The 27582-nt window shown below is 34.5% G+C and overlaps 1 protein-coding gene across 2 annotated transcripts in view; it reads left to right on the plus strand.

Annotated features, from left to right (window-relative positions):
- Positions 1–27582, plus strand: part of SLC9C1 (solute carrier family 9 member C1) — a 129581-nt gene that overhangs the window by 80887 nt on the left and 21112 nt on the right. The window contains exons 15-21 of one of the 2 annotated variants that reach the window (XM_058296421.1): positions 501–620; positions 9802–9997; positions 14615–14800; positions 16646–16795; positions 18160–18211; positions 18892–19040; positions 24710–24835. In XM_058296421.1, coding sequence (XP_058152404.1) covers positions 501–620; positions 9802–9997; positions 14615–14800; positions 16646–16795; positions 18160–18211; positions 18892–19040; positions 24710–24835 — 979 coding nt within the window. The remainder of the gene's footprint in view (positions 1–500; positions 621–9801; positions 9998–14614; positions 14801–16645; positions 16796–18159; positions 18212–18891; positions 19041–24709; positions 24836–27582) is intronic. The other variant, XM_058296422.1, reaches the window with a different exon arrangement.

Consider the following 27582-nt stretch of genomic DNA (forward strand, 5'->3'; position numbering starts at 1 on the left):
GTCCCAAAAATGCTGAAAATGCCCCATATTATACCTATTTTTGCCCTCCCTGCTCGCAGAACCCCCAGTGGCCACTGCCTCCACATCAATGATAAAAAGTCCTTCCTTGCTAGAATAACAATAAGTATATAGTAGAATAACTGTAAATCTACTCTAGTTCATCGTTCATACCCCAATCCTAATTGAGAGAGGGTTTAGATCCAAAGGGGATCTGAATCCAAAATATATGAATCATGGTATTCTTTCTCTGCCTGAATCTTAAACTCATTTTTTAAAACATGTGTCTCTTTTTATACTCTCTGTTTAATGAATAATACCTAAAACCTAACTTTATGAGTATGTCTCTCTTCAATCCATAACTTCATGACTTAGATCTATGGCTATAAAAGTTTATCATTCCCAGTCAACCCTGGCAAAATGGTCTTCCTGTTTTCTAACAATACCACATTGAACCTATCTCAAATGCTATAAAACATGTTTTATCATACTTTTTTTTTCAGGCATATGAGTCATGAGACAATAAAGAACTACTCTGAAAGTCAAAAATCACTTACCTTTATGAGAAAAATACTGCTTAATTGGGTATACAATACTAAAAAGGAAAAAGGGGTCCCCTCAAGGTAAGTGATTTTAAATGAATGAAAAAGGATATTACATTCATATTAAATTCCTGTTTATCTTCTTTTTAATTACTTTGGATAATTTGAAAACTATTTACAACTAAATTACTATTATACATGTAAAAATTAACTTAAGGAAAAAGGCATGTATAATAACATTTTTTAGGTAAAAATAAATCATTAACCATTCTAAAGTGTACAATTCTGTGGAATCAAGTATATTTACAATGTTGTACAAACATCATCTCTATCTAGTTCCAGAATTTTGTATTATCCCAAATGGAAACCCTATACCCAGTAAGGAGTGACTCCACATTCCCTCCTCCCCAGAGGCCTGGCTTTCACTAGTTTGTTTTCTGTCTCTATGGATGTACTTATTCTGGATGTTTAATATAAATGGAATCATACAATATGTGGCCTTTTTTTTTGGTCTTCTTTCATTTAGTGTATTTTCAAGGTTCATCCATGTTGTAGCATATATCAGTACTTCATTCCTTTTTAGGGCTGAATAATATACCATTGTATGGATATATAACATTTGTTTATCTATTCATCCATTCACGGGCTATTGGGATGTTTCCACCTTTTCACTATTGTGAATAGTGCTCTTATGAATATTAGTGTACAATTATTTATCTTAATACCTGCTTTTATTTTTTTGGCATATACCTAGGAGAGGTGCTGCTAAGTCATATGGTAATTCTATGTTTAACTTTTTGAGGAACTGCCAAACTGTTTTCCACAGTGCTACATCATTTTACATTTTCCCTATCAATGTATGAGGGTTACAATTTCTCCACATCTTCAGCAACATTTGTTATTAACTGATTTTTTATTCTAGCCATCCTAGTGAGTATGAAGTGATATCTCATTGTGGTTTTGATTTGCAGTTCCTTGATTACAAATGATGTTAAGCATCTTTTCATGTGCTTATTGGCCACTTTTAGAGAAATGTCTATTCAATTTTTTGCCCATTTTTCAATTGGATTGTATGTCTTTTTGTTGCTTAATAACAAGAATTATTTATTTATTCCGTATACATATATATGGTTTACAGTAAATTTCTTCCATTATTGTCTTTTCACATTCTTGATATGTCCTTGATAAATATAAATCATCAATTTGATGAAGCCAAATTTATCTGTTTTTTCTTTTGCTCCTTGTACCTTTGGTGTCATTCTTAAGAATCCATCCATGATGATTTACTCCAACATTTTCATATAAGAGTATTTTAATTTAGCATTTACATGTTGTACTTTATCTATTATGAGCTATGTTTTTTGTGTTTTTTTTAACATGGGCTCACCACCATAGGAATGGGTTAAGTTTAATTATCTTTTTTTTAAAAGATACATAGATCACAAAAAATGTTACATTAAAAAATATGAGGTTCACATGTACCCCCACCCACCCACCCCCCACATCAACAACCACTTTCACCATTGTGGTACATTCATTGCATTTGGTGAATACATTTTGAGTTACATTTTATATGTGGTGTGTGGTAGGTGTCTTAGTTTGCCAGAACAGCAATGAAAAACACCATCCAATGGGTCAGTTTAAACAATAAGAAATTATTGTCTTGGTTTTTGAAGCCTATAAGTTCGAAATCAAAATCTCAACAAGATATGCTTTCTCCTCCAAATCTGTAGCTTTTTGATGCTGGCTTGCTGCAATCATTGAGGCTCTTTGCTTTCATCTCTGCCTCAATCAAATGGTGTCCTCCTGTGGACTTTCTCTGATTGCACCCAAATTTCCTCTGCTTATGAGGCTTCTAGTAATTTGGATTGATGTCATCCTGATTCAGTTTGGCCTTATGTAAATAGGATATTCCAAGGGCCTCTTTACAAATGAATCCACATGGTAACTCACCTTAAAGTAGACAAATGGGTTCACACCCACAGGAATGCAGATTAAGGTTTAAACATGTCTTTTGCGGAGTACACGGTTCAATCCCCAACTAATCCCCAATGGAAGGGGGCCAACTTCATTCTTTGCATGGGGGTAGCCAGTTGCCCCAGCACCATTTGCTGAAGAAACTATTCTTTCTCTCATTAAATGGTCTTGATTGCCTTTCTGCAAATCAGTTGACCATGAATGTATGGGTTTATTCCTGGACTCTCAATTCTATTCAATTGATCTATATATCTACCCTTATGCCAGTCCCACAATGTTTTGATTACTGTAGTTTGTAGTCAGATTTAAAATTGTTAAGTGTGATTGTTTCAGATTTGTTCATGTTCAACATTGTTTGGGCTACTTGAGATTTCTTGCAATTTCATACACATTTAGATTTTGATAGGGCTTGCTTTGAATCTGTAGATCACTGTGGGTAGTAGTACTATTTTTCATGGAATAATTTAGGAAATATCCCCCCTCTTCTAGTTTTTTGAATAATTCTTCCTTAACTGTTTGGCCAAAATCACCAGCGAAACTATCTGGTCTGGGTTTTTCTTTGTTGGAAGGTTTTTGATTACTGATTCAACCTCTTTGTTACAGTTCTGTTCAAAGTTTCTATTCTCCTTGTGTCAGTCTGGGTGGTGTGTGTTAATAGGAATTGTCCATTAATCTAGTTTATCTAATTTGCTGGCATATAGTTGTTCATATTATTCTACTATAATCCCTTTTCTTTCTATAATGTGTATAGTAATTTCCCCATCTTCATTTCTGATTTTATTAAGTTGAGTATTCTCTCTCTCTCTCTTTTTTTTTTTTTTTTTTTGGCTGATCTTTTCAAAGAACCAAATTTCAGTGTCCTTGATTCTCTATATTGTTTTCCTATTCTCTATTTCATTCCTTTGTTCTAATTTTAATTGTTTCCTTCTGTTATGGGTTGAATTGTGTCCTCCAAAAAAATATGCTGAAATCTTAATACCCAGTACCTCAGAATGTGGCCATACCTTGAAATGGGGTCCTGGCAGTGGAATTAGTTACAATGAGGTCATACTAGAGTAAGGCAGAGTCCTAATGCAGTATGGTGGGTCTCCTTATAAGAAGAGAACAGAACAAGTTGGAAGAGAAGATGGGCATATGAATACAGAGGCAGAGACTGGAGTTGTTCTGACATAAACCAACAAAGAAAGCCTGGGGCTACCAGAAGCCAGGAGATACAGGCATTGAACAGATTCTTCCTAGAGACTTAAGAGTGAGTATGGTCCTGGTAACACATTGATTTTGAACTTTTAGTCCCCGGAACAGTGAGAGAATAAATGTTTTAAGCCACCCAGTTTGGAGTACTTACTTCATAATGGCAACTCTAGAAAACTATTACACCTTCCTTTTGTTAGCTTTTGGTTTAATTTACTCTTCTTTAAAGCTAGTTTATTGATTTGACATCTTCTTTTTTATTAATGAAAGCATTTAAATTATAAATTTCCCTCTGTGTCCTGGTTTTGCTGCATCCCATAGGCTTTGCAATGTTGTATTTCATTTTCATTCATTTTTTAATAATATTCATATTTCTCAGGTAATTTCTCCTTTCACCTGTTGGTTTATTAATAGTATGTTATTGAATTTCCACATATTTGTGAATTTTCCAGTTTTCCTTCCATTACTGATTGCTAGAATCATTCCATTTTTGTCAGAGAAGATACTTTGTAGGATTTCAAGTTTTAAATTTATTGAAATTTGTTTTGTGGTATAATATTTGGCCTATCCTAGACAATGTTCTTTATGCACTTGGAGAAGAAAATATATCCTCCTGTTCAAATTCTCCGTTTCATTATTGATCTACTTTCTACTTTTTCTATCAATTACTAAAGTGGGATATTGAAGTCTCCAACTATTATTGTAGCACTGTCTGTCTCTTCCTTTTAATTCTGTCATTTCTTTTTCTTAATTTTTTATTAGCGAAGCTATAGGTTTACAGAAAAAAATCATGCATAAAATATAGAGTTCCTATATACCACCCTATTATTAACACCTTGCATTAGTGTGGTACATTTGTTACAATTCATGAAAGAATATTTTTATAATTGTATTATAATTGTATAATTATGTTTGTGTTATACAGACCATGTTTTGTTTTTTTTAAAATTAATCTAGTAGCATATCTTGATTCATATATTTTGGAGCTCTGTTGTTAGGTGTTTATGTTCATAATTGTTATATCTTCATGGTGCGTTAACCATCATAAATTATTCAAGAAATAGTGAGGAAATCATAAAGTAGATTATCATTAAAATAGATTGAATAATGCAAGGACAATGTTTCTAATGACAGTTTTGCAGATGATTCAGAAACATTCTTTCTGTGATTACATTTTAATCAATTTATTTTTCAATATCTAGCTCTCTATTCCTGCATAACAAATAACTCTGAAATTTAGTGCCTTAGAACAATAACAATCATTTAGTTTGCTCACAAATCTTGCAATGTAGCTAGGACTTAATGGAAGCAGGATTTCTCAGCTCCATGCAGCATCAGCAGGGATGACTCACCTGGAACTGGAAGATGAGCTTCCAAGAAGCAATCTCACATGAAAATCAAGATATTAGTGGCTACAATAGTTTGCTACAGGGCTGCTAATGCAATATACCAGAAATGGTTTGGCTTTTACAATAGGAATTTTTTTAGGGTAAAAGCTTACAGTTCTGAGGCTGTGAAAGTGTCTAAATCAAGGCATCATCAGAGATACTTTCTCACCAAAGGTTGGCTACTAGAGTTCTACCATGTGGTGAAGCAAGATGGCTGTTTTGCTGGTGTCTCTCTACTGTCTCCTGGAGCTCAGCTGAGATCAGACATCTCTCTCTAGACCTCATCTCCTTGAGCCTCTCAGGGCTTCTCTGTCTTTCTTCAGCTATAGGTGAACTTGGAGCCCTCTCTCTCACATGGCAGGATAAAGATGGCAGCAGTTCTCTTTTTTCTATGTGTTCTTAGCTTGTATAAGACCCAGCAAGGGAATGAAGACCCAATCTAGGTCATGCCTGACATAGTCCAATCAAAGCCCTAAAGTGATCTAATCAAGTGATCTAATCAAAGGTCTTTTAATGAGTTTAATGCCATCAACAGGTCTCACACCCACAGAAATGGTTTACTTTTAACGATATGATCTTTTCTGGGATTCACAAAATTCAAACTGTCACACTGGCTGTCAGGTGGGAACACAACAAAGGCAATTGGATAGTGCCTCAGTTCTTTACGTAGGCCTTTGCCCAGGGCTACTTGAGTTTTCTTAGAATATGGTGGTTGTCTTCAAGAGTTTTTTGTTCAAATAAACAAGAAATGAAGGCTGCCATTCTCTTAATATTGTGGCCTCAAAACAGCTCAGCATCATTTTTACTGTAATTTGTTGGTCAAGGTAGTCAGAGAACTTTCTTAGATTTAAGAGGAGGGTATACAAACCCCTCTTCTCAATAGGAGAATCAGAAAATCTTTAGTCTATTACACTCAAATAGCAAAAGCATATTTTTGTATTTTAATTCTTTAAAAACCTTCTAGAATGACTTAAGCCACAACTTTCTAAGTAATTCATTTTGCTGATGTAACTTTAAAGAGAAATATTAGAAAAATGATCATTGATAATCAATGTATCCTTTAGACTATATTATAAATATCATTTATCTTAATTAAAGTGAGTAGGAGTACAAATGACTTGATTTAGAATCCCAGGCTCCATCTTTCATTAGCTGAAAGAACTCTTTAGGCTTCAGTTTCCTCATTTGAAAAATTAGTATGTTAATATCAATATTATACTGTAAAAATTAGCTGATACATGTAAAACATCTGGCAAATTGAGCAATGCATAGTAAGTATTAAAATGTGTTAATTGGGTTAGCCTCTGCCTACCTCATGGAATTGTCATAAAAATTACTAAACCGTGTATAGAAACACTTAGCTCAGGGACTGGCACTGGGGAAGCAGCTATGCTGGCATTTGTTGCTAAGTCCTGAATAGCATTCCATTCAAGATTGAGTTCTTCAGCCAATAGATGAAGTCAGTATCAAACATGAACAAACACACAATCAAACAAATAACCATGAAAAACAGTCAGTAGAAGTAACAACAGAGTTAGAGCCCAATGACTTCAGCTGCTAGAATTATTCAATGTGAGGGCTTTGTATGATGATATGCATGTTTGTTTGTAAATTCACAAATTTTACTATGCATTTATTGTTTCTAGATGTTTATGTATGAATTACATCAAAATTTTTTATTTAAAAAAATTGAAATGTTTAAATTAATAAAAGATGATCACAAACATGAACAAGTCCAAAGAACAAGGCAAACTTTAAACCAAATTAGAAAAGTGGAAATATGTATATATATAATTATTGAAATTAAAAATTCAACTTCAGTTACTCAGAACTGAATAATAAAATTAACACAGCATAGTTAATCTTTTGGAATGCAGCTTGAGCTATACAAAGAAGAATAAATGCACAGCCTTGAAGTGTTTTAATGTTAATGTCAGGGAACTTTTAGAAAAATAACCAGAACTCTGAGAACCGAAATGGTAAAATTTGGTTGGACAAATCCAAGAATCTTGAACACCCTCATTCTCATGAGCACTCTGGTCTCACAAACATCCTGTAAAGGACACTTGTTGCTGATACTTTTATATTCCTACAGTGGTTCTTGGAAGCTTGATCATGCCAGTGACCTACAGTAAATGACCTACAGTAGATGATAAAAAGGAAATGTCTGGCTAGATTTATTATGTAAGACACAATCACATGACCTTGTTCCCTGTGAAGACCCAGAGGACATTCTCTTCATTAAAGCAATAGTGAAGCTCTCAGATAAGATCAATGATGGTTGCCCTCTGCAGGCCATTGTGACAGTAGGAGAGGCTGCCATGGAATTGGTCTTTCTAGGATCAAAAGGGTTGATGGGATTCAGAAAAGGAAGAAACCCCATGGAAGCACTTAATTGTTAGAAGCAAGGTGGAAATAATTTCTTTCATGGGCAATAAACCTGGAGTGACAAGCAGAGTGCCTTGATTTACAGAAATTTATGGTGGTACCTAACAAATAATGGTATTTCAAAAGGTACTGTAGATGAACATTTAACTGGGGTGCTACTTGACTTGTCAAGAGAGAGAAAAAGAGAGGAAGTGATGAGATCAGCCATTGAAAAGGAAAACTATAATCCTTCACCACTTTCTATATCTAAATCAGTTTTTAGGACCAGAGCTCTTGAGAAAGGACCTGCAACAACACCACAAGTATATGTGATAAACACTTCTTCAATATTTTTTCAAGTGGGTATTCAGCCATTTTATCAGTTAACTATGTATGGAGAAAAAAGAATACCAGATTTTTCAGGACTTTTGGATATGGTATTAGGCAATGTCGATACCAAAGACCTGAAATGTTATTATGGTCCTCAAATTAGAGTGAGGCTTTTAGAAAGATGAACAATTTATTCAGTTTCTGAACCAATCTTTCTCATAGAGTCTAGTAGATCCACTTCATGGTTTTTATTCCCCTGCCTCTGAATGTATTATTAGGATAAATATATTTGTTATCCAGTTGAACACTCAGGTTGATTCTCTGACCTACAAGAAAAAGTACTATCATGTTAGAAAGAGCCAAGTGGACAAGGGGAACCTCTAGACAAGAAGTAGATAAGAAGCAATATACCATTCAGGAGGAATTGCAGGAATTATCATCAACATTAATGATTTAAAGGAATTATGGGTGTTCCCCATTCTATCCCCTTCAATTCACCTATCTGGCATAAAAGAGCAGATTATAGTTAACCAAAAACTTAATCAAGTGGTAGCCTCAATTGCAGTGCTTTGCCATAGCAAAGGTATTGTGGTACTGTTCCTGGAAGAGATCAAGAAAAACAGACTGGAGACAGGACTGAGAATGGCAGAGGCAGTGTCACCATGAAGCTAACAAGGTTTGAACTCCGTGCCTCCTCCCTCATACAGGCACTGTTCCAGGCCTTGGAGGGTCCAGGCAATGTGACTACATGATCATATGTTTCTCTTTCCATAATCAGTCCATATAGAAAACAAATCTACCCCTGAAAATGGGAAGTGACCCAGTATTTACCAAATCTTCTATAAGTAATTGATTAACCAATTACTTTCAGTTTTAATAATAATTCATTGAATAATATATAAAGTATATCACTCCTCCCACATCCAAAATTCCACTCTCTAGCACACTTCATATGGAAACTGTTTTTCAAATATATACATTAATTTAAAATTTGTAAAACAAAATTTGTAACAATACTATTCTATTACCATACATCCTGGGCTTTGTTCCAGTTGTTATGCTTCAGCAAGGGAAGAAGATCATAATACACTGTGAAGTGAAAAAAAACAGGTTACAGAACAATATGTATGATGCATTTCCTTTTGTGTTTATAGATAAGGATTATATAAATTTTAAAATATTAGAAGGCTATTCAGGTTGTTAATAGTAGCTATCTCTGAGAAGTGGAATTATTTATTGGAAGTTTGGAGAGATTCCTTGTCTCTTATTTTTAAATATTTCTAGTTTCAATTATTACTGTCTTATGCCCAAAAGTCTTCTATTAAAAGTAAAATAAAAATAAATTGATGGCCGCGGACTTGGCCCAGTGGTTAGGGCGTCCATCTACCACATGGGAGGTCCGCGGTTCAAACCCCAGGCCCCCTTGACCCGTGTGGAGCTGGCCCATGTGCAGTGCTGATGCTCACAAGGAGTGCCCTGCCGTGCAGGGGTGTCCCCCGCGTAGGCGAGCCCCACGCGCAAGGAGCACACCCGTAAGGAGAGCCGCCCAGCGCGAAGGAGAGTGCAGCCTGCCCAGGAATGGCACCGCACACACGGAGAGCTGACACAACAAGATGACACAACAAAAGGAAACACAGATTCCCATGCCGCTGACAACAACAGAAGTGGACAAAGAAAGAAGACACAGCAAATGGACACAGAGAACGGACAACCGGGGTAGGGGGGAAAGGGGAGAGAAATAAATAAATAAATCTTAAAAAAAAAAAAAGAAATTGATGAGAAATAAGGAGGGAGAGATGGAAAGAGGGCAAACTAACCTTAAGGTGTTTAGCAGAGGAAAAAATTAGAAGGACAAAATCTGAAGCAGCATGTCAGAAATTGTTGGCGAGTGTTGACTGCTTCCCAGAATAAAGTAAGTCTCCATAGCTATTGATTTTTAGAATATAACTGAGTATATAATGAAAATAATTTGATGTGATTCTTTTATCAGATCAAACTTTTTTTGACAGATATTGCTGTTTTCGTCTATGCCATAAAATAGTATTTACTGATGAATTTGAATATATTGGATACCTTGTGGTAACAATGAATATGTTTCCTATTATACTTTCTTGGATACCCCGGATAAATGATATGTATGCACATGAATTAAGACATGCTAACTACTTTTTTCTACTACTTTATATTCTGGAAGCCATAATTAAGGTAATGAAATATTTTTTGCACGTGAGAATGTGATAGGTCTGAGAGATTTCCTCACATTATTTTTTTAATACTACAGAAAATTTCTCCCTAACCTCTCAAAACAAATAAATTTCAATTGCTCATATTAATTTAGAATGAATCAATAGAAAATATGCATGCTTTAAGCACTGATTTTGTATTTGCAAAAATAAATTTTAAAAATGGTATGTGTCAAAGAGGTACAGAGTAAGTTACAAACATATTAACAGTGTTCCTATTAGCAATATTCATATTAGCAATAGGGTGTTTGGTAAGAAAAGCTCTGTAAGTCTAAAATACAAAAACCAAGAAAATGAAAAATACTAATACTCATAAAAATTTGTGTCTCTTTTGGGCCAAGAATTATTACTTAATTTTTCAGTCAGATTTATCCCTTATAATTGTCAAATAGTGTTATTGCTGTTCACTTTATCGCACTAAAGTGACCTGACAGACCTACAAAAAAAAGTTTTTAATATACTTATATAAATAAAAAAAAATATATATATATATATAGGCCAATAGACATTTTATATTTGGAAAGGATTTCATAATTTGATTTTTAACCGCAATAAAAAGGTAACTTTTTAAATAATGGAAATATATGACTACGAACTGATGATAGTATTGTATCATATGGACCAACAAGTTGAAATATAAAATAGTTTAGTCAGAAAATTTAAATAATAGGGATTATATATGATATTTAGACAAAATAAATAAATTTCATATCTTTGCTGGGAAATTAAAATGCTACTGCAGAGCCATGCTATGGGGAAACAAATAAATTCAAATAAAATCATAGCATTTGCATATAAATTCAAAGTTAGTTAGAAAGAAGTAGGAGGAAATAAAGAAATTAGGGTTAGAATTAGTAAGAGGGTGAGGGTAAAGGTGCAGAGTCCCCTAAAATCACTTAACACACATACAGTGCAAAGAGCACGGAGCTCAGATTCAAAAGACATTGGTTGTAGTTCTGGTTTTCTCTGACAATCTGTAAATTGTTGACCAAGTTACTCAACATTTCCAAACTTCAATTATTTCTTCTATAAAATGGCAGGTGGACCTAAATGATCTAGGTGTCTCTAGCTCCAATATTCCTTGTTCTTTGCCAAGGGTGGGCTTAATACAATCAGCCCCACATAAGACACAAGAACTAGGCTACAGACATATTACCACACTGCCTAGCAAAGAGGTCCTCCCAACTGGATAATCCCATTCTTGTCTCTCCCTACTAGTTGACTCAAGATTCATCCTTACTGCCCAAATGGTAACCTTGCATTCACTTATCATTTCATATATTCTCCTTTCTATTTAGTAAAGGCTTTTTATTCAGGTAACTGTACATTGAAAAATTGCTTCTGCTTTTTTCTACTATACATTTTTAAATCATTATGTTAATAACAATAATGACAAATGATTGCTAATCATGTATCAGTCATTTGGGTTACAGCATTTCAAATCTTTAAAGTAATCCTGTAAGGTAAATATTATACCATGCACTTTACAGATGAGGGACTCAAATCTCTGATATCTTGTGTAACTTGTCTAACAAGTCACATAGCTAATAAATAGTAGAGTTGGGATCTGAGCCCTCAAAGTCCCGTTCTTTCCAATACATGTCTGTCTTAAAATCTCCTTCTTTGTATTTTCAATATTTTCCTAAAACACTCCTCATCCTATTCGAGAAATTGACCACGTGGGTCAGAGGATAGGCTTGACTGAGCTCCTAAACATTATCTGACAACTTTGCATTCAACAAACATTCCTTCTTTTGAAACTTACACAGTCCTTTTATCGCATGCATTTTCTCGATATTCTAGTGACCTCCAGATAACTCCTTCCTATATCTGAATACTGGGCATCTGCATAAAGTTATATTCTTTATATGAATTCCTTCCAAGTTCCTAAGGGAATAACCCAACCAATATCTTGTTTTAGTGAGAAGGAAATGAGACATCTACTGAGGATTAAATGGTGACTTGGAAAGGGGTTGCAAGACCAAGATCCTCTACCTGCTTTCCAGAGTCACACAATGAGTTTCTTTTTTTCAGCCTGGCCAAATATAAGTAAGTTCAAAGGAAATGGCTCTCTATCACTAAATATTCAAGAGTCTGCTTGTGAACAAGTATGGCAAGTTCTTAATTTAAAAAAGAACATATGCTCTTCCTGGATCAAGAATATGTGTATATCCTGCACTTTCTTAGCATCAGAATGAGGTGGGGGTAGGGGAATCAGGCTGCTAAGAAAAGAAAATAATCAAAATTATAAATCATCATCTTAAGTATTATAATAGAGATATGTACAGGGTACTCTAGGAACAAACAGAAGGGGTTTTTTTCCCAGAATAGTAGGGTCAGAGAAGAAAAGTTTTCCAGGGAAGGTGATATTTGAGTTAAATTTTGAATGATGAATAAGAATCCAAGAAAAGAATGAGTATATGGCATTCGAGACAACAGCACAAGGGAAAGCTTGGAGACAACAATATGACATGCAAGAAACAACATTCCCAATGACTAGAACTTAAGGAAGGGTTAGTTGGGAGTGGGGATTGGTGAGATGCTAAATTCATATGGATAGTATGTAAATGAGGCAGGAGACATAGTAATAAAGGACCTCTTGGGCCATGCTTTCTCATCTACTTCCATGACATCAACTACCATTAATAATCTAATGATGCCTAGATTCATGTCTCCAGCTCAAATTTTATCCAGAGCCTCAGACCATCTAGATAACAACTGAGTGGATCTCTCCAATGAACACTGTGCAAGCATCCCAAACAAAGTGGACAAAGCAAATTTACCTTCACTAAACATCTTCCTCCTTCAGAATTCCACTGGAAACCCAATTTGGAATCCACAATGATCTTTGACATTTCCCCACTCTCTTAGCTAGAGGTGGTTTTCAATAAATGTTTTTTGAAATAAAGAAGGAATGAATGAATGAATTATCATAAAGTAGTAGGTATTTTGAATATTTTCTGCCTTGGAATAGATGCTTCAATATTTTAACAATTTTCATTTCAAATTAATAAAGTCATTTACTAGTTTGAGTGTATATTTTAACTTGTCTAAACTCAAAAATCATTTTTAAGAAGAAAGAAAGATGTTATTATATTAACCATCAAAGTATGTCACAATTCCAGAATATTTAGAAATTACTTGTTCCAGTATTATAAACTCAGGAGACAAATTGTTAGGTGAATCAACAGCAAAATAAAATGAGAGAAAACATGGGGTATACATATGGGATTTAAAACTTTCACTTATATTTCACTTTAACTTATAAAATCAACTCCTTCCATAATATTCATATTGTCTTAGAAATTTCATATTCAACTAGAAACCTACCTCAACTATTTCTTTAGCTGGGGTTCAGTTTACCCTGCATAGAATTATCAGAAAAACTTTCTCAGCTATGGATTCTTGGCACTGAAATGCCTGTTTCCAAAATTCAGATTGTTACCATATTAAAGCCTTAAAGTTTATGTAGATAACACAAGGATAGGGAATTATATATTCTGAACTGGTATTATGCCCAGTGCTAGGAGATTGGAAAGTGCTTTGATTTTCCCACTTCTTTTTGGGTTCCTTCTAAAATATTATCCTTTTCAAGCATTCTAAAAGAATGTTCTCACAACGAATACTTTGAGTCATCCTCCTTCACACTCTTTAGATGTATGGGGGAGAAAAACAAAATAAACAAGTAATAAACAGAAAAAAAGCAGAAACAATTTTTCACCTTACAGTTATCTGAATAAAAAGACTTTCCTACTACTTGACCTGCTTTTTTAAAAATTCTAAAAGAGGGCTCTACTGTAAAATATGTTTATGAAGTGAAATACACATAGCTTCTGAATTGTACTTTGAACATGCATGTGTTAATGAAGCCTCACATTAGATCTACATACAAATATATTTGCTGAAATGCAGAAAGAGTTTGTGCAAGACTGACAAGGTAATTCTAACAAAATATATACTTTTGCTTGGATTATCGAATATTAAAGATGCTGTTTATTCAGTATCATCACAGAATGAAATTACACAAGTGAATTTAGTGAATAAAATATAACCTTTTAGTAAATAAAATTTTAAATTTAGAACTCCTTTAATTACAAAATCTTGCCCAAATGTATCAAAACCATAATCTAACTTTTTCTTGATTTATCATAATGAGTATGTGATCTCAATCACATACTATTGTAAAATGAAATACAATTCTCAGAACTATTGTGCTATTCAGATGTTTGTTTTAAACTAAGGGACCCTGGCAAACTGTGTGTTTATTTGAGTTTGTCTGCCTTTCCATTTCAGCTACTTAATACTGGTATTATTATGTAAATCTTTATATCTATACCTGTGCTATATACTCAATCCAAAATCAATTATTCTGAATGGTCCTCTCTTTTACTACAGGATAAGCTGATGAACTTGTTTTGTTTGTCTGTTTAATTTTTATTTCCTGATGGTATTCCAGACAAGTAGAGTCTGAAGATAGATTAGAGAAAAATCTAACTGGTGATATTTCCGCTATTATGGAAAATGATGTGGTGAAAGCAAAAATAAACAGAATACATGTAATTTCTTTCTAAATCAACAGCTAGGAGCAATGAGAAAAGATTATTTTTTGCATACCTGGAACCTGTTTGAGCTAGCAATTACAATAGTGGGCATCACAGATTTAATACTTGTTGAGATGCACGTCATTAGTTATATGTTTGACTGGATTCAAACAATGACCTTTTTAAAAATTCTTCGATTTCTTCGTATACTACGCATTTTAAAGGTAAAGAACAATTTAATTATGCAATTTCAAATTTCTCTGGTGTGAAATATGGACTAAAATCAGTTTATTAGTTGTATGATCACCACTTTCTGTTGGGTTATATTTTAAATTTAGTTCCCTTTTGACAAATTAACTTTTATAACAATTTATATTAGGGATATCCAAATTATATTAGAAATTAATTTAGCACATGAGAGTATAGAAATACGACTTTTCCTTTGAATATAGAGCACATGAAAAATTTCATATTAATATAAATAAACCACAAAATAATATTTATTCTTATAGATACCATGGGAATAAAAGATATCAAGAGAAAATAAAACCAAAACCATGCCATCCATTTATAATTACAAAGCAGACAGCATGCATTCACACAAATTAAGAAACAAAAAATAAATACACATTCAGTATTATATAAATTCATAGTATTATAGAATCATGGCATCAGAAATGACCTTTGATTATCTAATATGTCTTTCCTACAATGCAGAAAACCTTTATATAATAATTATGATTGGGTAGTTATTTACTTTCAGTATGATTATGTCAGTGACATGGAACATAATCCTTCACAAGGCATGTGAAGTGTTAATGGATACAGATATACTCTTCCTCTCTATCATTCTTTCTGTATTCATGCACAGTCAAAATGAACACACCCAGATATATGGTAGATATAAAACTAAGTAAGACATAGTTCATCTAGATACAATGCTAACAGACTAGAATCTTTACATTTAAAGCTTTGTTATATAAGTTTAAAAAATACTTTTGCTACTGGGAAGTATATTCTAAGGAATCAATTCTGTCTAAAAGTATGCAACCCGTAGTATATGTGGCAGTATTATATGGGACTGTAAGTAATTCTAGTGTGCAATTTGACCCAAGGAAGGCAAGTCTGTATTCCAATGACAAGTTAATTCTTCCTGATAGAAGGATTTAAAGAATCTACTGGCCACTTGAACTAAAGAAATTGTTACATCTCCTAATAAAAGTTTGTTCGTATATTCAGGAAACTGAACTTTATGTCAAATGACAGGACCTTGGAATATGAAAACAAATTAGATATGGTCTCTGTCCCCAAGGTGCTTTCTTTAGAAGGGAAATAACAAGTAATCCATATATTCAAATGCTATGTGGTAGGATGAGTGAAAAGCAGCAGTATGTAGAGAATGCTGGGTAGGCTAGAAAAGACTTCATTTATAATACTTGGGCTGAATTTTGAAGGATGAATTAAGCTCTTTGGGAATTATTGGAGGTGATTGGAAGGCAGAAGAATATAAGGGGTTCTGGAGCATAGACAAGGGGAAAAAAAACAGCCAGTTCTGCTGGAGTTGGGGGGGATGGGGGCTACACAATAGTCAAGGATAATCTGGTGACTTAAATCCCTCAGCAAATAAATAGAGAAGAGAGAAGTTAATTGTGGAGTTTAACAAAGCATATGGGTGTGGCAGGTTCCAACCCCAATGGCCCACTTAGGAGGAACTTTAGTAGATTTAGTATGTAAAAGCTGCCATCTTTGATGGACTTCTTCACTAAGATACAAGCCCAGAAGATTAATCACATTGTTTTCTAATAATTTAAACCAGCTGAAAAATGGCATCCAGTTCTCTATAAGAAAAATAAAAAGAATAAAGTCATAAACTTCACACAGTTGTCCAATTAATAGTTACAGGAAAGTAGCTATAGTCATGAAGTTATAAACACACCATGAATAAAATAAGAACCTTGACAGACTGGAGCATACTTAGCTTCTTATTATTATCTATTTTGGTTAAACTAATCAACATATAATCAACTAAAATTTGTATGATTTATATTAAATGGCAGTCTTTTTTTCAGCTTATAACACCAAAATTGCTGCAAATAATAGACAAAAGAATGAGTCATGAACTGTCCTTCAGGTATGCTGTACTAAAAGGATATATCCAAGGCGAAGCAGACATATTGACTATAATTGACCAGATTGCAAGTTCCAAACAGGTTAAACAGGTGAGGAAAACCATAAAAACTAAGAAAATGGGCAATTGTCCCCACCCCTCTCTTGGTCTCCCCTATCATGTTCTGTTCTTTCCTCTGTTTATGTAGAGTAGTCTTTGCTCTCTGGCTTTCTAATTAATTTCTGTGAAAACTTAACAAACTAGTCTACATTAAAATTACAAAAATGCCTCCTTAAAGAAATGTCAGTGCCATATCAGCAAGTTCCAAGACTCTTAGAAGGCACCTTTCTGTCCCTGTGGAGGTTACCATGAAACCCATGGGCAGTGGTTGGCCCCCTCCCAATGCCAGCTCCGCAGTCTGACAGGCTACGCCAGATGCATTGAATAGGAAATACTGGAGCTTGATGAGTGATGGCAGCATTGGGTGAACAGTTTCCTCATGGGCCCAAAGGTTCTTTCCACCTTTTTTAATTCCTGCTTTCCCCGTAGTAAATAGTAAAGGAAGTAAAGACAAGCGATATGGTAAATGGAAAAAGGAAACACTCATGAATCTGGAGGGAAACTTAGTCTAATTTCCTCATCATGCAGGTGATTAAAACAAGGTCAAGCAATGTTAAGTGCAAGTAAGTGGCAAAGACCGTTCTAAGGCCGAAGTTCTAGCTTTTATTTTCATTTTCTAGACTGAGGCAGCTTGACACAAACACGTGCCCACAAGGTGGTTAGCTATTGTAGAATCAAATATTTGCTTTTCACAGTAATTTAGAATAATTGAATGCTATTTTTTCTTAGGCCCAAATCTTTGTAGTTGAAAAACTTTACATTCTCTGTGTTGTAGAAGGAACCAGTATCCTCCCTCTCTTCACCTCCAGTGACTTCAAAACTATTTTCCTGAATTCTATTACCCTTTCTAATCACTCATATTTAGCTCAGGAATTTGATGTTATTCAGGGTAAACATACAAAAGGACTTGAAACTCTAAAAATGTTGTCCTGTTTTAGACCTCATTCTGCTCTCACATTGCTGGCCCGACTTTCTACCTCACTAAAGGTTGAAAGCTGCTCCTGTGTCTCAAATTTGGAGACTCACATAAAGCTGAATGGTAAAGTACCAACCATGCCTGTAGTTTTTAGAATCAGGATTATCCTACAGCAAGTTACTTTAAGGAAAATATGTGACTCACATTTAGGCCTCCTAAAACTGGCCTGAGTAAAGTCAACTCTCACCCTCTCCATCACTCTTCCTATAGCAAAGCAACTTTTCATTGTACAAAATTAAATTCTAAACCCCTGAAAAGCTCTCCTCCACATTTTCCTTTATAGTTAAAATTTCGTTTACAAAATCTATCATTTGCAAATATAAAGATATTTTACAACAGTCTGGCTTTCCAATAGGGATAATGTTTCTTTTGTTTTGTAGATACTATTAAGACGGATAGCAGGGGATACAGGACGTGCTATGAAAGAGCTAGGTAGGTACCCTTCACCGTGAAGAGTCAGCATGGCTATCTCTTATCACTACTTATCACAAAGTCATGGTTTTGATAACAAAATTTATCTTTGAGGAAACCTACTTAGTACAACTACTAAGATAGATAACCTCAACAATCAAAGTGTTCTCACCCAGTTTCGGTAGAAATAGTGTAATATATCTCTCTATGCTTACTCTCACTTCCTTATACCACAATGAAGGCCTTTTAATTCCTCTTTAGAGAACACACATTAGAAGATACATGTAGAATCTAAATAGTTCAACTATGGCAGGTGTCCAGAATCTAGATCAGTCAAGAGAGCACAGATGGATGAGTCATCTGGATTCCCAGGCAGGGTGAGAGGACAATGACAGTGGCTGAGTGAAAGGACTTGATTAGAAGCAATTTCTAAGCACACAGTCTGTATTAAAAACTGGAGTTAGAAAGTGGGTAATGAGCTCCAGATACAGAATCTTGGTTTGGTCAAGACAACTGCAGGCAGAATTCTGACACTACTGGTGAATAATGATTGATTGCAGCAGTTCTGTAAGGAAGAAATGCATTTTCCTATGTTGATGGTTGTACTCCATAGGTTTAGAACAGAGAGATTAGTTGGATGACTACATGGAATATTTAAAATATTGTCTTTATTTCATCTGAAAATAATTTGTTATCTTCAGGCTACATAGAATATGATCATCCAGAAATTGCCATCACTATGAAAACAAAGGAGGAAATTAATGTCATGCTCAGCATGGCTAGAGAAATTGTTAAGGTTTTCAGGTCAAAAGGAATTATTCATAAGGTTGAAGGTTCTGAAATTAATAAGGTAAGATATTTTTTAAAAGATATACTTGTTTGATATGTGGTCATTTGTGGGCTTCAAGCCTACCTTTGACTGCTATCATTCTAAGCATTGAATGCTTTACTGGAGGTCTTATCTAGACCAAAAAGGAAAGAAAAAACATTGAAAGATGGAAATTTTGAGAAGGAAGGTTAGAAAACTGGTATTGTTTGTTTATTATTTAATTTAAAATTCTGAGGAATAAATTTAAAATCCATAGGATAATTAAAAGAGTTCAATAGGGTGTCCAGAAACAAAACCAATAATAAAAATTCTAATGCAAAATAAGAAAATATTATTTTCAGCATCCGTAAAATAAATAAATAAATAATGCTGGACATTGTATGTCCTGCCATGGCCCACTGGGTGGACTGGGGGAGAGTGTGGGCTACAATGTGGACCACTGTCCATGTGGTGCAGCGGTGCTCCAGAATATATTCGCCAGGTGCAGTGGATGTGCTGCAATGACAGAAGAAGTTGTTGATGTGTGTGTGGGGGGGGGGCCTCATATTTTTTGAATGTAACATTTAAAAGAAAATAAAGAAGAAAAAAAAGAAAAATAATATTTTCACAGTAGCCATTAAAAATTCTAAATCGTTAAGTGTACACCTAACACAAAATATTCAATACCCATGGAGTGCTTTTCATCTTAAAATCTGTACTAAATACCTGAATACATGTTTTTGTTGAAAAGGGATCAACAAACTTTTCCTCTAAAGGGCCAAATAGTACATATTTTATGCTATGTACACCAAATGTTCCCTGCCACAACTACTCAACTCTACCATTGTATCATCGGAACAGGTATAGGCAATATGTATATGAATGGGTGTGGCTGTGTTCCAAGAAAACTGTTTATAAAAATAGATGTCAGGCATGATTTGGTCCATGGGTAGTAGGTTGCAATCTATGCTGAAGAGAATTACTATTACAAAGATGTGAATTACCCATAAAATAACCTGTAAATTTAGTCAACCTTTATCAAAATTCAAACCAAGTTTTTAGTAAATTTTACGTGCACAATATCAATTGCTCAGAAATTATTAAAAGCAAACAGTGAGGAAGTATTTACCATACAAGACAGTAAGACATGCTGTAAATCTATAATAATCAAACAGTACAGAATTAGAATAGAGTAAGAAAAAATAAATCAATGGAATAGACTTGAGTTCAGTACCAGCCTTAAATATACATAATGATGTAGTATGTAATACTAAGAAGTGATATTGCAAATTAGAGGGAAAATTATACTTTACTTGATAAATAATCCTGAGGCTTTAAAAATTCATATGGAAATGCTAACATTAGATCCATACTTCACACCATATTATAGGGGAAAAAAAACCTTCTAGGTGCAATGAAAATGTAAACTAAAAAACTAAATGAGTGGTAATAAAATGGAGAGCATATATTCTTAAAGTGGAAAAAGCTTTGTCAAACTACTTGCAAAATCCAGATTGCTTAAGTGAAAAGATTATTAAATAATACTCATACAATTTTAACCTTTATATGTGGAGATATATTTTTAAAGCAGGTTAAAAATCCAGGAACAACTTGGAAGATAACACTTGTAACAAAAATTACACACAAAGTAGTAATAGCCAATATCCCTCAAATCAATGAAAAAGAGGACAAAAATACCACAGAAAGTGTTTGAAAAGATGTTTTACGTCTCTAGTAACCAAGAAAATAGAGATTAAGTCATTAATAAATACCATTTTTTTGCTCATTAGATGAGCAATAATGGAAAAGACACTGTCAATGTTGAATGTTGATGTTATGAGAAAATAGTCACACTTAAGTATGCCAGAAGGTAATGCAAATGACTACAGCCATTCTGGAGAGCAACTTAGCAAATGACAGTTTGAAATATATATATATCCTTTGAACTAGCAATTACATATGTAGAATTCTGTTCTATAGATATTTAAGTTCAAAGACATATGCTCAAACATAGATGTTGGAAACAAGCAAATCCATCAATTTAGTGATAATTGTGTAAATTATGATTCATCCATGCAAATTAACATTATATATAAATTAATACAAATAAAAATCTGTATGTACTCACTTGAAAAATTCACCAAGATATAGTAAAAAAGTAATGTGTAGAACAATATGCATAATATGACTAACATGATTTTTTAAAATTTCTATATAGACATATGTTATGTAATACCTAGAAAAAATATTTATACAAATATATATCAAAACTGATAATACTGGCCACATCTGGAGGAAGGAGTGGACCGGAGAGGAGGAGGATGAAGGGAGTCTTAGCTTTTTATTCAATATTTTTCACAATGCTTGAAATTTTTGCTCAGAAATATTCTTATGTTACACTTTTATAATTACTGAACTAATTTTTAAAAGGAAATTTTGTGTGATATATGGCCTCTCAGGGATCCTAGTTGCCATAATTTTCCTGAGGTCTCCAGAATAATATCCCAAAGACACAGATACATGATGCCTGTGTGCCTTGTATGAATAAACAAAATCATCATGAGCAATGCAGATTTTTTTAAATTTAAGGTTTACTTTATAGTTTAATTGTCCAGTCTGTATTTCCACTTGGCTGTAAGAAAAGACCGGTGGAAAAAAAGGGGCACCTGAAGGAAAAGGGGGGAAAAAAACCATAACTAGAGGAAAACCTACAGAAACCCATGATAAAAACGATACAGAAAGGAGAATAATAAAGGCACAATAAACAAATTAGTAAATATTTACTCACTTGATCCTCACCGCCACCCTGTGAGTTGGGTACTATTGTTGTTCTTATTTTATAGGAGAGGTAACAGAGGCACAGAGAGATTAGGTCAGTTACTGCTAAGTACGAAGACAGTATTCCAGTGAGGACATTCTGATTCCAGAGCCCATGCTCTTAAAACCAAAAACAGAAAAAGATGGATGTATTTCTGAGCAAAAAAAACACTAGGAGTTTGAATTTAGTAAACCAAGACTATTACACCTGATTGTGAGGAAGGTTTACCCTGTAAGAAACAGAAATAATGACCAGAAGCAACACCTTTTAGAAGCCTTGTATAACAATGCTGGGTCAAAGTCAACTTTTTTCCCATCTGGATAATCAATTGACCCAGCATCATTTATGGGAAAGACCATCTTCCTCCACTGTACTACAGTGGAACTTTCATCATAAATTAAGTGACTGTGTATGCGTAGTTGAGTTTCTAGACTCTATTTTGATCTATTGCCTTATTCATTCAACATTGAACCAATATCACTATCTTAAATGCTAAAATTTAATAATGTCTTCATATCTGATAGTGTTTCCTCCAGTTTTGATCTTTCCTTCAAGATTATTTTGACTAGATTTGACATTTTGTATTTCCAAATAAATTTCAGAATTGCCTCGCCAATTTCTACTAAATCATTTACTGGAATTTCTGTTGGGATCGCTTTAAACCTGAACTTCAGTTTGGGGAGATTGACACCTTTGTAATATTGACTCAATGTATTAGCATGCTATCTCTCCATTTAATTATGTTTTAAATTTCTCTCAATAAATTTTGTAGTTTTCTGTGTAGAGGTCTTATACTTATTTTACAATAGACATTCTGTAAAAGAGAAAACAATAAGCTTCTAACGTAAGAGAATTTTCATGATATTGGATTAGGCAAATATTTCTTAAACCTAACACAAAACTGGATTCAAATAGCATTAAAATTAATAACTTCTCTTTTTTCAAAAATTAAGAGAATGAAAAGATGATCCACAAAAAGGAAGAAGGTACTTGTAAAATAAATATATTCAACAAAGAACTCATCCCAAATATATATCAATCTCTTACAAATCATTAAGAACAAGACAGAAAACCCATTTTTTAAAATGGGCAAAAGATTTGAGCAGGCACTTCATGATAGAGTATAATCAAATGACCAACAGACAAAAGAAAAGATGCCAAATTTTATTGTCACAAGCGTGTTGCAAATCAAAACCAAAATTAAATACCAATTATATTAGTCAGCCAAAAGGGGTGCTCATGCAATGTACCCTGTTGGATTTTATAAAGGGTATTTATTTGGGGTAGAAGTTTACAGTTAAAAGAAAAGATGCCAAATTTTATTGTCACAAGCGTGTTGCAAATCAAAACCAAAATTAAATACCAATTATATTAGTCAGCCAAAAGGGGTGCTCATGCAATGTACCCTGTTGGATTTTATAAAGGGTATTTATTTGGGGTAGAAGTTTACAGTTATCAGGCCATAAAGCATAAGTTACTTACCTCATCAGAGTCTGTCACCACATATCGATGCAAGATGGCAGGCAATGTCTGTGAGGGTTCAGTCTTCCTCCTCCTCCCAAGGCTCTCTGGTCTCAGCTTCTTCTAATATCAGCCATAGGCTGGGACAAGTCTTTTCTCTCTCCCATAGCTAGTTTCTCTCTAGGCTCAGCGGCTGTGCTTTCTCCACAAGGCCAACTGTCAGGCAAATGGTTCATCTCTTCCTGGGGCCTCTACCATGTCTAATGTAGCCTTCTCTCTTTCCTCATGTACCTGCTTCTCTGTGTGCGTACTTCCTGGGCTTCAGAATCAAAACTCCAATTAACTCTTCTGCCATGTTGTTTTCTCTGTGAGTCCCTGCCCATCAAGGAAGCAGGAACTCAACATCCTACCTATGTGGTCCAATCAAAGCCTTAATCATAATTTAAACAAATAAAAGTGAAATCTTTGAATCCAATACAATCAAATATGCCCAGAGGAACAGACCAGTTTAAAAACAGAATCCAATATCTATTTTTGGAATTCATAAACAATATCAAACTGCTATACCAATACACAACAACCGAAATAGCTAAAATCTAAATTTTTAAAAACCTGACAATATCAAGTGTAGACACTGCTGTGGAACAACTGGAATTCTCCCATACATTAGAGTGGAAGTGAGTGTAAATTCAATCATTCACTTTGGAAAATTGTTTTATAGTGTCTCCTAAAGCTGAACATATACACATCTTATGACCCAGAAACTAGACTGATGGTGATAAACCCAACAAAAAATGTGTATACACATACACCAAACAAATGTCCACCATAGCATTACTCATAATAACCCAAAACCAAAGCAACCCAAATATCTATCAACAGTTGATAAACTTGTAATTTATTCATGTGACACAATATTAAAAACAATAACCTCAGAAACATAATGTTGAGCAAATGACACCAGACACTAACAAATACTCTTTGATTTTGTGCATATAAAGCTCCAAGCAAGACACAGCTAAACTATGGTGACAGAAATCAGGAGAGTAGTTTTTTTTGGATAGACTGGAAGAGAACATAAGGGAAGATACTAGGCTACAGTAAATATTTTATTTCTTGGTTTGGGAGCTGGTGACACAGATTTTTAACTTTGTAAATGCTCTTTGAGTGAACATGTATAAATGCACTGTTGTGTGTGTATGCTATGTCTCAATTAAAAAGTTTACTTTAAAAAAGTTTAATCTATGACTTCAGAATAATAATATAAGGAGTGAGAAAACAAATGCTGGAAGAGGGGAGAGATGGAGGTTTCCATGAAAAAATAGAAATCCCAGAAGAACAAGAATAGGAAATCATACAACACCATAATTGTTCTAAACATTCTGTGAATGCCTATTTGGTTCACCTAATTTCTAAAATTTTGTGTTTTTAGTTAATCATGGCGAAAAAAAGAGAACTGTTTGAGTTTCAACCTATTCACAGTCCTCTTACCATTGAAGAAGTATTGTATAATATTCCATGGCTAGATAAAGACCCAAACTATATAACCTTCATTCAGGTAACATTTTTATTTCCTAGTTAATACTGTTTTCAGTGTACCAACAAATGATCTTTTAAAAACTAAAGGTTTAATTATGATACTCTCCAATTTGAAATTCTTTAAATGTTCCTTATTGCATGTAGGATAAAATTAAAATTCTTACGAGCAATATGCAGTCTTTCTTTAATCAGCTTCCTGCCTGCCTTTCCAAATTCATCTTCTGTTGCCCATTTGTCACACATCCTCTGTACTGTAGCTTTACTGTCCACTCATGGTGACCCAGGTATTTTTAACTGTTTCCTAATTACATTTCTTTGCGGGTATGCCTTAGTCTCCAGGCTGCTTTGATAAATACCACACAACATGTGGGCTTAAACAACGGCAATTTATCATCTCACTATTCCCTAGGCTGGAAGGTTTTTCCTCCTCCTGAGCTGGTAGAATTCTGGCAGGCTGGCCATCTTTAGGATTCCTCAGCTTTCCCATCATATGGCGATGTCCTCTCCTTTCTCTTCCAGGTTCCTGCTGACTTCTGGCTTCAAGCTCCTCCCTGTAGCTTTCTCTCTTACTATGTTTGAATTTCTTCTGTTTGAAAGGACTCCAGTAATCAGATTAAGGCCCACCTTCATTCAGTTAGGTCATACCCTAACTAAAACAATATCTTCAAGAGATACCATTTACAATGGGCTCACACACAGAGGTATGGGAAGTACATAATTTAACCTACCCCAGGGTGCAATTTACTTTATTTGAAATGCCCTTTGTTTTCCCTTTTTTCAAACTTTCCCTCTTCATTACTCCTCTGGAAACCATGCCACTGAAGTGCTTATTGTCCTCTTTGCATTCATTCCTATAATATCATTTTTTCACAATTATTTAATTCATTCATAATTCATATTTATTCATTCATAATTAATGAGTCCATTTCATTAATTCATATAAGGATTTGTTGTACTACTGTTTTGCCAGACATAATGCTAGGACTTGGGGATGCACACAATAAAAATTAATGTTTGTTACATACATGTTTGCCTGGCAGTAGTCTAAGATTTTTCATGAATTCTGTCATTTAAAACCTCAACAGCACTATATCTTAAGAACAACCATACCTCCCTTACTACAAATGAAGAAATCAATGCAAAGAAAAAGTCAGTAACTTCTCAAATTCAAAGAACTAGTTAGTAGTAGAGATGGGATTCAAAATCAATCTATTTCTAGAGCCTACAATTTTTAATCAAATGATTAAAGCTACTATAGTACCTCAAAATAAACAAGGTATATAATCCCAGTCTCATTAGTTCATAGTTTAGTTTGTTAATCAGGCCAAGAAGGCAAATAAAAGGCATTCCAGGCAGTGAGGAGAATATGAGCAAAGAGTCAGAGGAGTGGACGATAAATTGTAACCTGTTTAAGGAACTAAGCATAGTGTTTTAAGTGTTCTACAACATTTGAGTATGTCAAATCAGAGTGTGAAATAGAATTAGACAAACATTCTTATTAAAAGTTTAGATCATATTATGTAAGTAATGAAGAACAAAAACAGGGTTAGCTTACTTTACGTAAGTGACTACTGGCTTTGTGTATAATCTGTATCAGGGTACAAACACTGCCTCAGGGAAGCCAGTTCGGAGGCTGTTGAAATCTGCATGATTTAATAAAGGTCTGAATTGGGATAGCAAAGGTGGGCATGGAAAAATAGAAGATAGATTCAGAAAATGTTTAGAGGGTAATAAAACAGTAAGGATTGGTAATGGATTGGCTACCAGGGAAAAGAAAGGAGGGGCACAACTATTAACTTTAAACTTGAGTGTCTGCATGTATAACGGTACAACCAATGAAAGAAGAGAATACAAGAGGTGAGTAGGTTTGGAAGGAATAATAGTGAGTTCATTTGAGGGTTTGTTCAGGTAGAATGTCTGGGTGGCAGTGCAATGTATGAATCCACATTTCAGTGGAGACTGAGGAATTATCAACTTATAGTGTTTAGATCACTCAGTGGTGTGGTGCATATTATGAGAGGTGTAGTAGTTGGCAAGAGAATCTTGGGGCATTGAGTGATGTATGAGAGACTTTGATATAGTGCTCTTGAGGGTTTTAAATGACATTTATGTCAAGCAGTGCTCTAAAACATATTTATCAATTGCAATGAATGTATCATGCTAATGAAATAAGTTGTCGATGTGGGAAAAGTGGGGGGTGTTGGGAGTGGGGCATACAGGAACCTTCTATATTTTTTTAATGTAGCATTTTGTGTGATCTATGTATCTTTTAAAAATAAATTAAAAATATGTATTTTTTAAAAGTGCTAGTCACTGGCGGCGGACTTGGCCCAGTGGTTAGGGCGTCCGTCTACCACATGGGTGGTCTGCAGTTCAAACCCCTGGGCTCCTTGACCCATGTGGAGCTGGCCCATGCGCAGTGCTGATGCGTGCAAGGAGTGCCTTGCCATGCAGGGGTGTCCCCCGAGTAGGGGAGCCCCACGCGCAAGGAGTGCGCCCCGTAAGGAGAGCCGTCCAGCGTGAAAGAAAGACAGCCTGCCCAGGAATGGTGTCGCACACACAGGGAGCTGACACAGCAAGATGACCCAACAAAAAGAAACAACAGAAGCAGAAAAAGAAGACGCAGCAAATAGACACAGAGAACAGACAACGGGGGGGAGAGGGGGAGGAGGAAAGGGAGAGAAATAAATAAATGAATAAGTCTTTAAAAAAGAAAGGAGGCCACAAAGTAGAATGTTTTAAGAAGAAGGGTGGGTACTAATAACA

The sequence above is a fragment of the Dasypus novemcinctus genome, chromosome 4 (genome assembly GCF_030445035.2).
Source record: "Dasypus novemcinctus isolate mDasNov1 chromosome 4, mDasNov1.1.hap2, whole genome shotgun sequence".
NCBI lineage: Eukaryota > Metazoa > Chordata > Mammalia > Cingulata > Dasypodidae > Dasypus > Dasypus novemcinctus.